At 40.3% G+C, this 17116-nt stretch overlaps 1 protein-coding gene across 2 annotated transcripts; it reads left to right on the top strand.

Moving 5' to 3' along the window:
- Positions 1 to 4158: 4158 nt before the first annotated feature.
- On the top strand, positions 4159 to 13865 carry LOC133459756 (protocadherin alpha-C2-like). Of its 2 annotated transcripts, XM_061740030.1 has the most exons (3): positions 4159 to 6695; positions 9751 to 9787; positions 10964 to 13865. In XM_061740030.1, the coding sequence occupies exons 1-2, from the start codon at positions 4269 to 4271 to the stop codon at positions 9760 to 9762; spliced, it is 2439 nt and encodes an 812-aa protein (XP_061596014.1). In that variant the 5' UTR covers positions 4159 to 4268; the 3' UTR covers positions 9763 to 9787; positions 10964 to 13865. The 2 variants fall into 2 exon arrangements, with proteins under 2 accessions (XP_061596014.1, XP_061596013.1); XM_061740029.1 differs by lacking the exon at positions 9751 to 9787.
- Positions 13866 to 17116: the final 3251 nt, after the last annotated feature.

Genomic DNA, 17116 nt, shown 5'->3' on the forward strand with positions numbered 1-17116 from the left:
TGTTGTCTTTGTTGTTTAAAAACATGCGGTCCCTTTTTTTCAAGGTTTGAACACACTTTCCCGTTCATTTCCTGTTCATTTAAATGACAAAGTGTGTCCAAACTTTTGACTAGTATTGTACAACCATAGAGACACAGGGATAGAGAGATACAGGACCACTGTGTGGCATGTGGATGAACCTACTCAGAAACCATGTTTGCAGCCAACTTTTAAACCCATGAAACTTATACAGTAAATGCTGCCTGGGTGGAGCTCTGAGGATAATCTACAGTATTAAAACCTAGAGATGGCCAGTATGTTGCTCAATGAATAATCTTGTTTTAAATACCACCAAGATCTAATTACTATTACTGTAAAAAGAAGCAAGAATCAGATCTAGTAAGGACCTATGCAGGTGGGCCAACGCCACTCCCACGGTGAAGAAAGCCTGTCAAAGACTCCACTTCCTGAGGGTGAGGAGAAACAACATGAGGCTGCTGACTGTCTTCAACCAAGCAGCCGAAAACACACAGCAAAGTGGGGTTTGAGGAGCTGTAAAACATTACCCTTGCCCGGAGGATGGTGCCTCGCTAGGCTTTCTCGGTAGAGTCAGACACATCCAAACTCCTCTTGACCTGGGGCCTCATTTAAAATGGACTGCGTAGGATTCATACTAAAAGTGCACGTACGCTCAAAAGCCGAAAATGCCGTGCGCAAAAAAAAATCCGGATCAATAAAACCATGTGCACGCAGACTTCCACGCAGTCCAGCTGGAAGGTTGCGTAGCTGAATCCGCCCCTTTACACGCTCAGAAATGCATATGGATGAGCCTGCTGAGCATGCGCAGTGGCTTTCTGCAGCCTGTTTGGCGCAGATCCATGGTTTGGCGTCAGAATGAATGAGAAGTAGCAGCCACCGTGACACTGACTTTCACGGAGACCTAGATGCTGTAGATGATGTGGAGGACAGGAAAACCACATTATTTGGTGGTCACAGTAAAAGTTAGAATAAGTATATAAATAGTATACAATAAAATAAAGTGAGTGAGTGGCAGCACGCCGTTGCTGCGCTAAACGCCGTGAGTTCCCCGGCGCAACAGGGGGGACATGCCCCCCGTCTTTTCAAAACCATGTTTTTTTTCCCCTTACTTTTTACAGTTTAAAAACTAACGGTAGGATCAGCCTTGAATTGCAAATTATCAAGACACTGTATGAAAGCGATACGAAAACGGCTCCGCAGCCCCGCTTCACCCCCCGCTCCCCCTCCTCCTCTCCCGTCTCCCCTCAGAGCTGCTCAGGGCGGGTTTATGGTTCTGCGTCACCGACGCAGAGCCTACGCCGTAGGCTCTGCGTCGTTTTAACGCGGGACCCTAATTTAGGCACCATATACAAGCAGCACGTAAAGGTTTCACGCGCCCGTAAAACTCATATATATGAAAAAAAATCTGTGTCCCTTTAGGGAAGAAATGAGGGGCTCCGTGGGGCTCCCTAAACGCAGCCCCTCATTTGTTCTGTCCTAAAGCGGTGGGTGAAGAAGAGGCTGCAGCAGCAGCAGCAGCAGAGTCCTGACTGACAGCTAAGCTTCACACACAGACGGACACGATTCATATTATTTTATTTTATTATTTTATTATTTTAAGCCTGACATATGTTGTGATGTGTGATGACATTATTAAGAGTATGACATGAATCTGGCTTCATTTCACCACCTCACAGCCTGCCTCGCCAGTTCCCCGTGTCTTAAGTAAATTCTTACGGGAGGGTCCTACTTGCCGTAAAGATACGCAGATTTTTCGGTTAGTTTTTTCTTTTTAGATCCGAGGATTTGCGTAGAAGGTGGCTTCCGCAACTTTCAGGCGCTTTTTCTGCGCAAGCAAGCTTTATAGATGAGGCCCCTGGTCTCTACTCGCTTGACCTCTGGCAGGCACGGCAGGTCAGCTAAAACACAAACCTCAAGATTCGGGGACATTTTTTATTCCACTTTATTTATTTTTTGTCCTAGGGTTTATATCTGTTTTAAAACACAAAATATAGCTGCTTATGATGTCAATGAAAAACTAACTGAATTGAATTAAATTATTTTGTGACTTAAAATTTTCTTGCAGACACTATTTCCAAATAATTCATATTTAATATAATATATCTCGATAAAGTTTGCCCTTAAAAAGACTCACACTTCAGATATTTGCAGTGTAGGTATGAATATTAAGTAAATGCATCTGGGGCATTTGGGAGAACCTCCCGTTATTCTCCGTATATATATAAATATATATATATATATATATATATATATATATATATATATATATATATATATATATATATATATATATATATATATATATATATTTAGAACATTGTAAAGTGTTTCATGTTAAGATGCTGAGACTGTTTGTTTTTTTATTACTTAGTGACTAAAATAATATTATAACACATCAGGTTCTGTAATGTTAAAGGTAAGATGTATGTATGTCCAGAGGATCATGCAGATCACATACAGTATAACACTTACTGGCTCAAAAGCAACAAGACCAGTTTAGATATATAATATCTAGGGAGAAATATAATCACATTTATTTGTAGCCACCCAATATATAAGGACTATATTACTTCAGTGAACTTCCATTATGCCTCAGATGTCCACCGTGTGTGCTGTGATCTGAACAAATTTTCTTGCAAATTTACATTTATGAAGTCAGGATTTCTGAGGGTTTTTTATTCTTTAAACTCAACTACCCACCATGCATGGAAATAACCCTTAACCCATTGTGCTATGCTAGCTCAGTTAGTCTCAGCTGTATTCATGCTGGTTAGATTTGGGTTGATTTTGCATGCTCAACTTGAATTTGAATGTTAGATTATTTAGATGTATTTATCTCTGTGTATCATCCTAAAGAGTTTCCACAAATAAGGGCTTGCGGATGCAGTCTCATATAAGGTTTTCTACTGCCACTACTAAAAACTCACTAGCTATGTAGAAACCTTTTTCTTCAGTTAATTCCCACTTCCATGATTAAAATAGCTCCTGATGTTCATCTTATTTTTCTTAGCTGCATGTCACAGACACAACCGAGCAGCACAGTTCACTTTGGCAGGTGTGATATTTCATTGACATACTGGTAAGACCAAGCTCCAGCTCCATAGAAATCCATTGCAAGAAACACACATAGAAAGAGCTACAGAAGGCCCAGCTATGGTCTAGAAACCTGGCTGTTGCAGAGGAGGACAGAAACTCAGATCATGTCTGGTAGAATACACTTTGTGACCCCAAGAACCCCAAGCAACAGTTGACTCGTTATAAGTTGTTGAGATTCCGTATGAAGCGGTCAGCCAGCCCGAACTGTGACGTGTGCTCTCTGAACACACCAAGAACATTTAAACATATGATATGGGACTGCCCATGAAATGGTCTGAATACTTTCAGGATGTGAGCATGCTAGAACTGTCTGCAGCATGGGTGAACAAGGTGGTTCTACACTGGACTCGTGGAAGAGAGCTGCTTCAGCTATAATGAGCCTGCTCACTTGAGAATAAAGAGCCCCAATAGGATTGTAAGATACTACGCTGAGAGAGGAGGGGAGTGGGGAGTGAGGGGAGATGACAGGGGGAGGGTGGGAGGATTATGTTAAAAATGTTTACATTTATTTGTCATGTAAAATTATAATTTTAAAACAATGTTCACAAAAAAATACATTGGAATTATTACATTACGAATTACATTATAATAATAATAATAATAATAATAATAATAATAATTATTATTATTATTATTATTATTATTATTATTATTATTATTATCATTATTATTATTAGTATTATTAATGTAATTTTTTTATGTATCTATTTTTTATTCACCAATTGGTGGTCTTTAATGAGAAACAGTCCATCTGCTGAAACACATTATATCTGACAGTGTTCTTTTTTTCCTCTCTCTTTGTTCTCTTTTATTTTTTCTGTCCGAATGTTTTGGCTGGAACAAATATTTCCCAGTGTCCTTGGTATATTATGAAGCACTCAGCCAAGCCTCCTGCCTATCACATCCCCCTGTGAGGCTCTCTGGGTGGCCCTCCCTCCAGCCCGCCCGGGCGCTGCGTGCGCTTGTGCGCGCCCCTGCGCGGAGAGCGCAGCTCCTTCAGCGACTTCTGTGCCGTAAATGGTCTGCTGCAGCTCCAGCTACATGTGGAGGAGAGAATGACACCGGGGCTCCCTCGCATCAAGACAACCTAATCGGAAGGATATATAATAATTTTGATGTTCCACTTCTTCTTTTAGAAACACAGTAGGATAATAATGGCGTGTAAGTGTGCACCTTTACGGACATCTGTGGCTGTTTTCACGTTCACCGCACTGTGGGGATTTGCGCTCTCCATCACTCGGTACTCTATACCGGAGGAAATGGAAGAGGGTTCCTTTGTTGCCAATCTAGCAACAGATCTGGGTCTGGATGTTCGCAGTCTGGAGACGCGCAACGCCAAACTCGATGTCATCCACAGCAAAAATTACCTGCACATCAATAAAGACACGGGAGAGTTGTTCATACGCGAGAAGATGGACCGGGAGACGATATGCATGACTAAAACCACCTCGTGCTTTCTGAAAATGGATGTCATCCTCACAAATCCGGTTCGGATTTTCAACATCGAGCTCGAAATCATGGACATCAATGACAACGCGCCCGTGTTTCGCAGGAAGACGATGCACTTGGACATTTCGGAGGCGACGCTTCCCGGGGAGAGGTTCTCCCTGACGAACGCCGTGGATGCGGACGTGTGGGCCAATTCAATCAAGACCTACTCTCTCAGCGAGAGCAAGTACTTCAGCATTGACATCCAAACGGGCAGCGATGGGTCAAAATATGTCGACCTGGTGCTCAGTGGGAACGTGGACAGAGAGGAGCATGCGGTGCATAATTTGATTTTGACCGCTGTGGATGGAGGGCTGCCTCCCCGCTCCGGCACGGCCAGCATCATTATTAACATCCTGGATATCAATGACAACGCCCCCGTGTTCAGTCAACCTGTGTTCGCAATCAACGTCTCCGAGAACTCGGCAGTGGGTACAGTGGTTTTGACCTTAAATGCAACAGATTTAGATGAAGGCACAAACGCCCAGTTAGTGTATTCGTACACTCTTTACACATCTGAGAAGACGCAGGAGCTCTTCTCACTAGATCCAGACTCGGGTGAGATCAAAGTGAAGGGGGTGATTGATTATGAAGAAAGTCAAAGTTTTGAAATGCACATCCAGGCTCAGGACAGAGGGATAACTCCTCTGTCAGGTTACTGCAAAGTGATGGTCTTCATCACAGATCTGAATGATAACTACCCCGAGGTGACCATCAAGTCTCTGAAAAGAGCAGTGAGTGAGGATGTTTCTGTGGGGACGCTGATCGCAGTAGTCAGCGTCAGTGACAGGGACTCTGGAGCCAACGGGGAAGTGGAGCTCACCCTCAACCAGCAAGAAACCTTACCGTTCCTCCTGAACAAGTCCTCAGAAGGTTACTTTGAACTCCTGGTGTCGAAGCCGCTGGACAGAGAGGTAGTAAGCAAGTATGACATCACCCTAAGAGTGACAGACAAAGGCTCGCCCCCCTTATCGGAGAACGAAACCCTTGTCTTGGAGATCCTGGACATAAATGACAACGCACCCACATTCCCAAAGTCCTTCTACACCATCCATGTTGCGGAGAATAATCAACCAGGGGCGTTATTGACATCTCTAAGTGCATTTGACCCGGATCTAAACGAAAATCAGTATTTGGTTTATGTCATAATGGAGAAAGAGATTGTTAACACATCTATGTCGATGCTGTTCTCCATCAATCCTGAGAATGGTGATCTCTACGCCCTGAAGACCTTTGATTATGAGAGAGAGAGGGAATTCCTGTTCCACATCGAGGCTAGAGACTCCGGTGTTCCTCCGCGGAGTAGCAATGTGACAGTTCACATCATTATTCAGGACCAAAATGACAACACCCCCGTCATTGTGTCACCTTGGCGAGCACAGGGCTCTGTCGTGGAACAGGTGATACCGAGGTCCACAGATAAGGGTCACTTGGTGGCCAAAGTCATCGCTATTGATGCAGATTCGGGGCAGAACGCCAGGGTCACATACCAGCTCCTGCAGGTCAGCGACTTATCACTGTTCAGTCTGGATCAATACAACGGCGAGATCCGAACAACAAGAATGTTCAGTTACAGAGACCCAAGACAACAGCGGCTCGTAGTTGTTGCCAAAGACAATGGTTCACCTGCTCTCTCCGCTACCGTCACCATTAAGATATCCACAGTAGAGCATGCCATGCCCTTCTCAGAGACTACAGAGTTACCTCTAGAGTATGACGTTTTCACAAGCCTCAACCTTTGGTTAGTAATTGGTTTAGGAGCCGTGTCCTTTCTGCTGCTGATCACCATCTTAGTTATCATCGTCCTCAAGTGTCAAAAACCGAAGCCAAAGGCCTTCAAGATCCCCCCGCCCAACAGAAACAGTGTGATCAGCAGGAACAGCGTCATCAGCCAGAGAAGTTCTACCATCGCAGATTCCACCCTGATCTCCAGCGATGCTTACTGGTACAGCTTGTTCCTCGCGGAGACCAGGAAGGGTAAAGTGGTCGTCAGACAACCGATAATTCCCAAAGGAGCTGGGTATTTTGTATCCAGTATATCCAGAAGCATAGGACCAAGTGAGACCACAGACTCCAGAGCATCCACACTGGAGGTATGTAACATGGCCCTTGGGTTCGGGTTGATAACGTAATGGAAAAAAGGTAAAGGATGTTAGGAAGGCCTGCGTCGGATAGGCCTAGCTTACTGTTATATAAAAGGTTCTCATGTGTCATTTTTATTCTGGAAGGGGGAGAAAAACGTTGCTATATTTGTGGCGGATTCAGGTTATGCTCGATACTTTTGATGACTAAGGTAGCAATGACATACAGATCATATATCAGATTGGGGAAAAAATGTGAACAAACTAAGACTGTCATGTGCCAGGCCCTTTTTATAACAAACATCTTAATCTGGAACACAACCTTACAGTACATTAATAAGTATTCTTTAAGGCTTTGAAGTTGAGCAAAATCAAAAACTGATCTCTTTTTATGAAGGTCATGAAAGGAAATATAATGTGCTGTCTTTGATGGCATACACTTGGGTTTCTGAATGAAACTTTGAATTAAAACAAACATTCCACTTAGCTTGAAGCTGCCTGAGTCAGAAAAATGCTATTCAGATGTGTTTAATGTGACACCATAGATTCAGATCAGAGCAGACTTATCCAGAATCCCTCTCCACGCCATTTCACACTTTTTCAAGAGTGGGGTGGAGTTGAGACATAAACTCCCACGCCTTAAACCAGCTGCTATGAATAGAGTTATGAAAACATGTCAGAAAACAGTAATTTTCTACTTTTATCCTCATGGTATTTTGACCAAAACATGGCACAGACATTTCCTTAAAACCTCAGGCAACTCTGTCAACTTTTAAAAGAAGGGCTTGATATGTGTTGTTTATATTATAGTATTAAAACTGCTTCCAACTATCATCTTAAGTTTAAATCTAAATTAAATTGAGAAAAAACAATTATTCTGTTTTGTGTTCAAAATAATGTGTGCGATTCAGACATAGACCCCACCTGGCCAGAGGAGAGGGAGTAGCTACTTCCTCCTTTTTGTGTGTAATGTGAAATGATATTGATCCTGGTTTAGTAATATCAAGGTCAAGCTGGTGTTTCTGTCTGAACGGGGTTGGTTGAACCGCCCCAGCAGCATTCGCTCTGTTGGCCTAAGTCATTTTTGTTTAGTCGTAAATTATATTAAGTCTAAACATTTAGGAAAATGTCAACATTGTTATGTGCAGAATAAATACACCCTGCTTAAAAAGCGGTTTTCACATAGAGGGCGCACAGCGGCAGCCGCCGCCGGCTTTCCCATTTTTATTAAAAAACCTTTCTGAACTATGTTGTTGTTTTTTAGCTCATGTCAGTCATCTAGATTTTTATACTGAGTGGACATGTAGTGCTTCAGTTTGCAAAAGTATTGACACGTGGTCTTTTCATAACCATGTATTGATAAATGATTCAATTGATCCTGATATGAGGCACGGAAATGCTATATTTTATTTTAAATTAACATTTTATTGTTAAAAGAGCAAAAGAATATCACATTTCTGCCACTTTTAAACACACCGGGTATGTCCAAATTCTGGGAGATTTCTCTCCAAAAATCTAGATGACTGACATGAGCTTAAAAACAACAACATAGTTCAGAAAGGTTTTTTAATAAAATATGTTTTTAACTATTTACAGTGGATGACTTGAAGAAAAAATGGAAGAACTTAAGGGACAGATATGTAGGCTACTGTACATCCAAACGAGTGGGAAAACGGCGCCAGACCCGAAAAACTTTTTTTCGGTCGCCAAGCAACTTGCAACAAATATGCGCACTGCTCTGCGCCCACTTGCGGCGACTCTGCCCACCCCGGCGGTGTACGCGGTGCAAACCGCGTTCTATGTGAAAGTAGCTAAAGTCTCTCGATAATCAATGTAGTTTCCCTGTTGACCAAAATACTTCCGATTATGATTTTATTTCATAAATGAGCAGGCCGAATACCTACAGTTAACATACTACTATATTTCATTTGTCACCTACGAGATGAAGTCAATCAGATTAAATTGTAAAGCTTTTACTGTTTAATGCAACATATGATGCACAGTGATTAAAGCTAGCTCCGCCCCCACAAGTCTATGTACATAAGTTTGTCATGACTAAGAGTGCAACAATTGAATTACTTTTAGCACGTTTTGCTTTTTATATGTTTGAACACTTTTAACAAAGATTTTGCTTGAACTTGGCTTGTTTTTCAATAGTTACCTTTGTGCTTTTCTAAAATATGTGATTTTTTTTCTACTGTAGCTTTCACTGATACTTTGAAGGGTATTCAAGTTGACACGACTGACAGAAAAAAATCCAAACTCCTTTAAATTATTTAGCTTGTTTCTGTTTTGTGCGTCTCAGGTTTGGAGTGTGAAAGTTCACCCAGTGAAATCACTGGCAGGGCCATTCAGCTTCGTCAGAGACATTTTTTTGCGTTTCTGTGGTAAATCCGAAACATAATGAGAACAAAACATGGCTTTCTCAAACGCTGTTCGACAGTAATTACTCAAAAGTATCTCCTTGTTAAACATATACATTGATCAACTGAATTTAGTTAAGAGTTAGAATATAACTACAGGAAGATAACACAGTCCTTTTGATTTTCATTATCTATGTATTTCTAGAGCAACTTATCAACACTTTTATAGGAAAATTAGGCCAGAATCCACCCATCACCCCACTGTTTGATGTCTTATGTAGTATGTAGGTCATCTGCTGCAGATACATAACACATAATCATAGCATAACTGGTGGGTGTAAGAGTGGGAGTACTACAAAGAAGCCCAGATATGGAGAGGTTTTCTTCAAGGACAAGAAGCAGCGCTGCTCTAAATCAGATGCATTCTGAATCTCAAGCAGCGCTCTTGTGCACAGCAGAGGATAACCAACCTGTAGGTGCAGAAAAAGGATCCAGATGGTGTTTGTTTTTTGTGCAGCTGGTTCTATAGAGTAAAACGAGGCAAGTGATCAACTGAAAGATTAAACAATATGAATATGCATGCGCAGGTAGACGTGGATGGGGATAGACACACGTGTGTGCATGATGCTTTCTGTATGTATTCTGAGTTTGAGTGTCCGAGTTTCACACATCCCACTGAAATTGTCTCTTTTTCTGTTCTGAAGTACTCAAAATGAAAGGAAGTCCATTCTACAACTGGAGGTATGCTGGTTACTAAATACAGTTCGTAGAGCCACTATAATTGTGTCGACATTCTTTTTATCCTCTTCTATTCGGTATACTTGGTTTGTTTGACTTCAATTCTTCTGATTTGATAAACTGTGCCATAATCCCTTTGACTGACTCGTTATCCTGATCAGATGAAACAGAATCAAATATTATTATTTGTGCTTGGTCACTGTGTCCATCACAAATACAACAATCTGCTCCAATCCAACGCTTGCCGTGAGCGCCAACGTTGAAATCGGCTGGTCGTCAACTGAGAAAATCTATCGTCTTATACTGAGTGCTGAGATTAGGACAAAATTGGCTGCAGGTCAGATTTGGTTCGTACACATCTGGCTAGTTTGTAGAGATTCAGGGCAAAATGATGGCACAGATAGAAAAAAAAAAGATTGAGGCATAAATTGTCCTGAATAGTCTCTCAGCATGTAATGGCATCTACCTCAGAGCAGGAAATCTATCAACTATTTACACAATCATGCAAACAAGGCCTCTAGGTCATGTGTCAGATCTGTATGTAATTTTACATGACGTCTGTCTCTGAACATGTCATGTTGGACACCAAAATAACTAAAAGTGATGCCTGCTTGTGCATGCTTTAAAGGTAGGGTAAGCAATTCTTTGCACTTTTTGTCACATACCGCAAGTATGTCTTCCGTAAGCTATCAACCCATCGTGTGAATACACAACAAAAACCCCAGTCTTCATGCGCAGCCCAGGCTCCATAAACTGGAGACAGAGTGGGGGCAGCTTACCTCCCAAATCATGGAACTGCTCTAGCATATCGTGACGGAGCTTGATCACTCGAGGACCCCTGGAGGAAGGAGCGGGCTCTCCATGTTTTGTTTAAATACAGATGTGATGTCATCCGGAAATTGCTTACCCTACCTTTAATCCCACCTCCTGCTTTGTCATATGTTATTTAATAAGTTGTGTATTCTGTCTTGATTTATGTCCATGGAAGAATTGGTGACATTATGAAAACTGTAAAAGACAGCAGGAAAACCCTCAAATCTCTGTCCCTAAACTGCAATGACATGTCCCTTATGGTGGCAGTAACCAGTCACGATCCGTTGCATGAGTGAGGACTTTCTATAAATTTATATTGAGGTCAACTTTGGGTTTTGGCTAATTTTGTACTCTGTCTCTCTGCAGGACCCCAGAAGAGCGGTGCGGTGATATAATCATCTCTTCACGGGAATCTCTGGCTGAAACTTTCTTGTGATTTACAAAGATTTAACGCATTTGTCCATCCTCAGTCCCCCCGCTGCAGCTCCTGTTTCTCTCCAGACATCCACCTCCGATCAGCTCATCGCTCTACCATCCTAATTCCATTAAGCATGAACGTGCATGATTCTACAAGTATTTGGATGACAAATCATCTATGTCAAGATGTCTGGACATTTCATAAGAGGCCTCACGTAGTAAATCGTTTCTTCCTTAACTCACTGAAACTTCTCCATGGGCAAATTTGCCTTCTCTCCAGGGATTACACAGTGCGCTATAGCTCTTCAAGCCATCTGCAGCTCATCTTATTCTCAAGTTGCTACCATGCCACATTTTCTCATGCAGGAGTTCAGAACACGCCTAACGATAAACATATGAATCAGGGTGAATTTGCATCTTCCGTATATCTAATAAGTTCAAAGCTGTAGCTAGTAACAACATCAGTCTATTTGTTCTTTATATTAGAAATATTTCTGTTTATTAAGGCTTTTAACTAATAACTTTCTGGTAAAAAAAAAATCATTTGTGATTCAATTTTAGATTTTTTTTGTGCTCAAGTTCTGAATGTCTACAATTAAAAAAAAAAGAGAGAACAAAAAAAAACTATGACATTAAAAAAAATACTTAGAAAACATTGTAAGTTCCTTATTTGATCATAGATGGTGTAGTTCAAAAGAGATGGTATTGAGGTTGGAGAAACAAAAAAGACTTAATAAATAAATAAAATATGCAATCCATTTCTTATTGGTGGAATTGCACAGCAATGTTGAATTTGTTGAGTATATCCAAATTTTGTGTACGCTGAAGTGAGAGGAACGTTTACAACATGATGAATAGTGGCAACGTTCCACATTAAATACGATGAACCAAACCAAGGAGTTGCATCCAGCTCTCCGGTCTGACGTCAACACAGAAGTCCACAAACTTGCAGTTCCTCAAACAACCACTAGGGCCAGCCTCAAATGGTCATTCCATTCATTTGCCTATTTTTCGATAAACTATAGACTTTATTAAAAAAAAAAAGAACGTATCAAACCCTAAAAAAGGTTTTTGAAGAGTGGATTTGAGGCTCGTTCAGAACTTGTGGGAGATTCCATCTTCACAGGAGTCAACTGTCCAGCCCTGCTTACTCCAAAAATGGGCAAATGAGCCGAATAAGAAAGCCGGGCAGTCAGTTAAAATATTGTACTAGGCTCTAAATCTGTTCATCTCTGTTGTAAAGTTGGACATAAAGATAAAGATGGGGAGCCAGCCCCCAGCGGTCCTTTAAGAAACTGCACAAACATTTTGACGGTTTCTCAAATTTAATGTTGCCCCTTGGTGTAAATGCACTTATACCCTCAAAAAACTAGTGTAAGTGTTCAACATAGCTAATGTGTTAAAAACAAGAAAATACCAAATACATTAAATCTGTTAAAAACATGACTATGTTCTTCTTCTCCCTAAAAGCTGGCAATTCAAGTTAAATCTGCAGTCATTCATTACCCAAGTTGCAAATTAAGAAAAAAGAATGAGATTAATTATTGAAAAGAAAGAAAATATGTGATAAATACTCTATTTATAGATACAATTATGATTATTGAAATGTGCTTATTGTTGCCAGGGTACAAGAAGATTTAAGGTGCAGACAAAATGTTTTTATAAATATACATGTTTTTTATATGTATTTTATGTATTAACTTTTATTGCTGCCTTTGTGAGCTTCTTTAGGGGCATTTTGTGTTGCATATTTATGGTTTAGTGTATCCGATGTTGTTTTGGTAGTGTATATAACTTTAAAAGAAAAAAAAATGGAACAAGAATACCTTTGTTGACCTCAGAGGAAGTGCTGTTGCACAAGCCTGGGGCTTTAATTTCTCAGAAACAAGGAGCTTATTAAGACCACGCATCAGGGTGCTAAGTGATGAAATGTAATGGCACAAGGTAAGGAGATGGGGTTATGAGCAGAACGTAGTGTTAAGTATAGCTCCAGTGTTCTTATGCTGACTCTGCAGACAGGGTTTCAAATGTATAAAGCAGATGACAGCATTTTGAATTTGGAGTGTGCTCTGAATCCGAATGGGATCGGAGCTGTCCCTCACCAATGCAGTGAGAAAAAACACACCAATTTTTCTGGATGTATCCTGCTCCATACTCGGGAGTCGGTGAAATGTAACCTCCCTTTTCTTCTCTCCCTCACTGTCTCGCACCAAGATGCCCACCTTTAAAAGCATCCGGCTGGCTGTCCGTCAGACTGGAGATGTAACGTGATAAGGGGTGTCTTGCTGTGGAGGATGTGTTATATGTGCAATCATTGCCAGAACGCACTGATTCCAACTGTGTTCACGGAATTAATTCATTGCACATACGATGAGCTCCTTGCGTGCCTTCTGTATTGTAAAAGACGACTGTTGATGACTGAAATAATGGCATTACCTATAGTATAACAATAACAGTTCCTCCCGTGATCTAGTTTCTTGAACTGCTTGTCGAATAGGAGCTTTTGGATTCAGAACAGCTGTTCTACAAAGAGCCAGAAGGTCGATTTATTGTAAACTGAACTGCTTTATACTTTGTGTTTTTTATACAGTAGACCTTTTTGATATCTTCTGTATCCACTGTGATTGAATGGCACAGGATGTGCTTGTGCTCAGTGTAGTAAAAGTGAGTTATTTCTCATTTGTGTACACAGCTCAGTTCGTGCTCCATGGCTACTCTGCCATTCAAGCTGTACAGTATGCTTCAACGGTTACATCAGATATTTTCCAGATCAAGGATCGACAGGTTTTGATGTTGCTTATTTGGCTTAAATGTACTGCCTGATCATGCTAGTTTCAATAAAGATTTTTAATCCGTCTCTCTGTTGTGTCTGTTGTGGAGATTGAAATGGAAGTAATCAAAACTGACTTCTTGAATGTGACATTATTCACCCCCCTCCCCTCCACTCGCCACTTCTCTCTCTCTCATTCTGAAATTCCCTCGCATGTACGCAGTTTGACCCAGTTTCTTTTCATGATGCTCTGTACTAATTCTTGGAAATTGAAAGCTAAATAAAGGAGAAGGGCCCGCAGTTGAAATTGCAGAAGCAGACAAATAATAGCTTTGTCAGGATTAGTGAAAGCCTCGAGTCAAATTGCAGTTGTCTGCATTTTGTGATGACCACACATGGCTTTCAGTCTGTCATCCTAGACTGAATGATGAGAGTTTATACAGTCGTCCAAAAATTAGACCCCACCCCCCCTTAATCTGCTTTGTGTGTGTGTGTGTGTGTGTGTGTGTGTGTGTGTGTGTGTGGGTGTGTGTGTGTGTGTGTGTGTGTGTGTGTGTGTGTGTGTGTGTGTGTGTGTGGGCGTGACATAAAAAAGAACAAATCTTAGTTATAAAAAAATATCCTCTGACCAAAGTGGGCCTCATTTTTTGGCGAGTGCAACCTTAGACAAAAAAAGAGGCTTTTTTTCAGCTGTTACTTATTTAAAGGAGAAAGGTAAAAACAGAGATATATAAATATGTAAGCAATGCTATGCACCTGCATTATGCAGCAGCTTGTAGATCCACTTTTAGAAGTAATAAACTGCAGTAGTTGCTTCCGATATGACTATCAACCTCTCACTTGGTTGTGGAGAAACTTTACATCATGCTTCAGTTTATAGAGGTTTCTCTGACTTCACTAATGGACAGTTCTCAAGAAGTCTGATGGGCAAATTTCTGTTGGTCTTTAATTTAGAGGCAGAACCATTCATGGGAAAGAATGAAGATAAATATGATCAAAATAAATGTGTAGGGTGACATCTATCTTCTCGTGTTAAAAACATCAAAACTTAACTGTGTAAAGTGTGACCCTTTAATACCTGACCCAATGAAAATCTTTTTAACAATTTCTAAATAATCATTTTTCCTATCATTATAAATACTTTAGGTAGGTTTAAGTATTTTTTCATTTAGTTGCTTATATTTAAAAAAAAAAAAGTTTGGTTTGTATAAAACTTTTTTTTTACTTTTTTGATCGTGGTGGTGGAGCAAAGGTCTCCAAAACTCTTGTATCAAATATGTTACATCCAGCATTATAGGGTTTAGAAAAGACAGAAGAAAAGGCACCTGTAGTGGTTGTTGTGACAGTTTTTGAGGACATTGCACTTGAGTTTAGGTTAAAACCTCAGGTTAAACCACAGGCTCAAATGAGCGCAATGGAGCTTTGGACATCACGCGACTATTTGATGTCAAACAGGAGTCAATTTGGAATTAAAGCTTAAATCTCAACTAGGCTAATGACAGTGCAATTGGCCCACTATGACAAGATTAGGATTTATTATGATTTTACACACACAAACACAAAAATAGGATTATAAGAGGGAGTACTCATTTTTGCACATGACTATATTCTGAGTTTTTGCCATTACAATTAATGAATGTATGTTTCCCTATAATATATAACTTAGTAATAAACAGTGTCACAACATACATCATATTTTGATGGATATAACATCCCAGTATATTAATATAGTGGCAATATTTTTTAGGATTTCAATCGGTTTGTTTTGATTTTGTTTTTGTTTTTTAAATCTGGATTTAGTGCTCAAACTGAAAACGCTACAGTGAAGGCCTCGAGGTCCTGAAGTTACATGTGCTTTAAGAGTATCTAAAGTAGGTCAGCAGAAATAAGCCATGCACCTGTGGCTACATCCACGTGGGCCCTGTGTCACTGCAGTCAATCCGCTCCCTGGTGGGCTGTTTCCAGAACAGGTGCTGTCCATGGTGCTGAAAGGGTTGTCCTTACCAGCTGTAGAAACCACGCATCTCATTCCTTCAAGGGGGGGTTGTTTTTTTTCCTTTTTCTTTCCTTTCTTCTTCTTATTTCAAGGTTCTGTGCAAAATGTCTTAATTTTTCTCAGTAATTTCTTAATGTATTGTCTAAAATAGATAATAAGGTAGTACTTTCGGATTTATTTATGGATTTAGATTAGTCTGAGTGGGAGGAAATCAAATGGCACTTCAGTCTAATCAGTTTACAATGCATCGTCCTTGCAGTGAAAAAAGTCATCTTGCTTGCATTGAATTTGAGGAATAGATATTCTGATTGATAGTTTTCTCTGTGGTTTACTGTGACTGAGTTTGGAAGTTTAATTTTAACCAGATTAGGAATATTTTCTCCATCTGATATGTTTTAATCACTAAAAAGAATATTCTAGATCCGCTTGAGTGTATTTACATTTGTAATTTTAATCCCAACATCAGAAGTATTCTCTTGTATTGATATACTGTAATAATCCAGAACAAGGCCAATTCAATCCACCTGCAAATGTCAGCTGTCAGGTTTGGTGTTCTCTGCTGTCTATGCTTTTAATCCCAAGATATGAAGACAAATTAGCAGATATAAAAGAGATTTCTGTACTTTAATTAGCACTACAACCCACAGTTAGTCCACTTTTCAAGTAAATGTAATTTTTAGGATTATATTATTATTTTTCATATAATTAGGTCAGATAAGCTTTACCTGCTACACAAGTTGCCTAGCGCTACTTTACTAACAAATCTGTGTTGCTTTAAAAAGTGCAGCATCATCAGTCAGCTTGTCAGACGAGTGAGTGCTTGACCCATTTGTGCGATTCTCTGGCTGCAGACCATGCACAACAGGGTCATGAGTCTTATGACCTAGAGCTTTGGTTTGCATAACAGTTGAAGGGAGAAACTGTGGAGGTCTCCAGCAAGTGTCTAGTGATGTGTGGCTCTAACAGCAGTCAGAGGGAAAATTGATGCATCATTCGTTCTATTCGGGGACGGGGCTGTGTGAAAAGATAAAAGAGTCATTGCACTGCTGCAGAAATTGATATGAGCAGGTTGTCACTCTGATTTAGAGAAGCTCATCAGACAAGACAGACAGACAAATCTATTACTGCTTTTGTAAAATGTAGCATAAAAAAATCCCAGATCTCTTTAGACAACATCTGTCTTGTATGTTACATTAGTTTATGTTTGATGAGGCAAAGGCTGCTGTGGACAGAGGAAACTATTGTTTTGATTTCGGAAATTTAAGAAGGAACAAGGCTTCACACTTGCAAAGGCTTGAGTGAATAAAACAGTGAGTGATGAGCTGCAGGCCGGTCT

Source organism: Cololabis saira, chromosome 14, assembly GCF_033807715.1.
Source record: "Cololabis saira isolate AMF1-May2022 chromosome 14, fColSai1.1, whole genome shotgun sequence".
Classification (NCBI taxonomy): domain Eukaryota; kingdom Metazoa; phylum Chordata; class Actinopteri; order Beloniformes; family Belonidae; genus Cololabis; species Cololabis saira.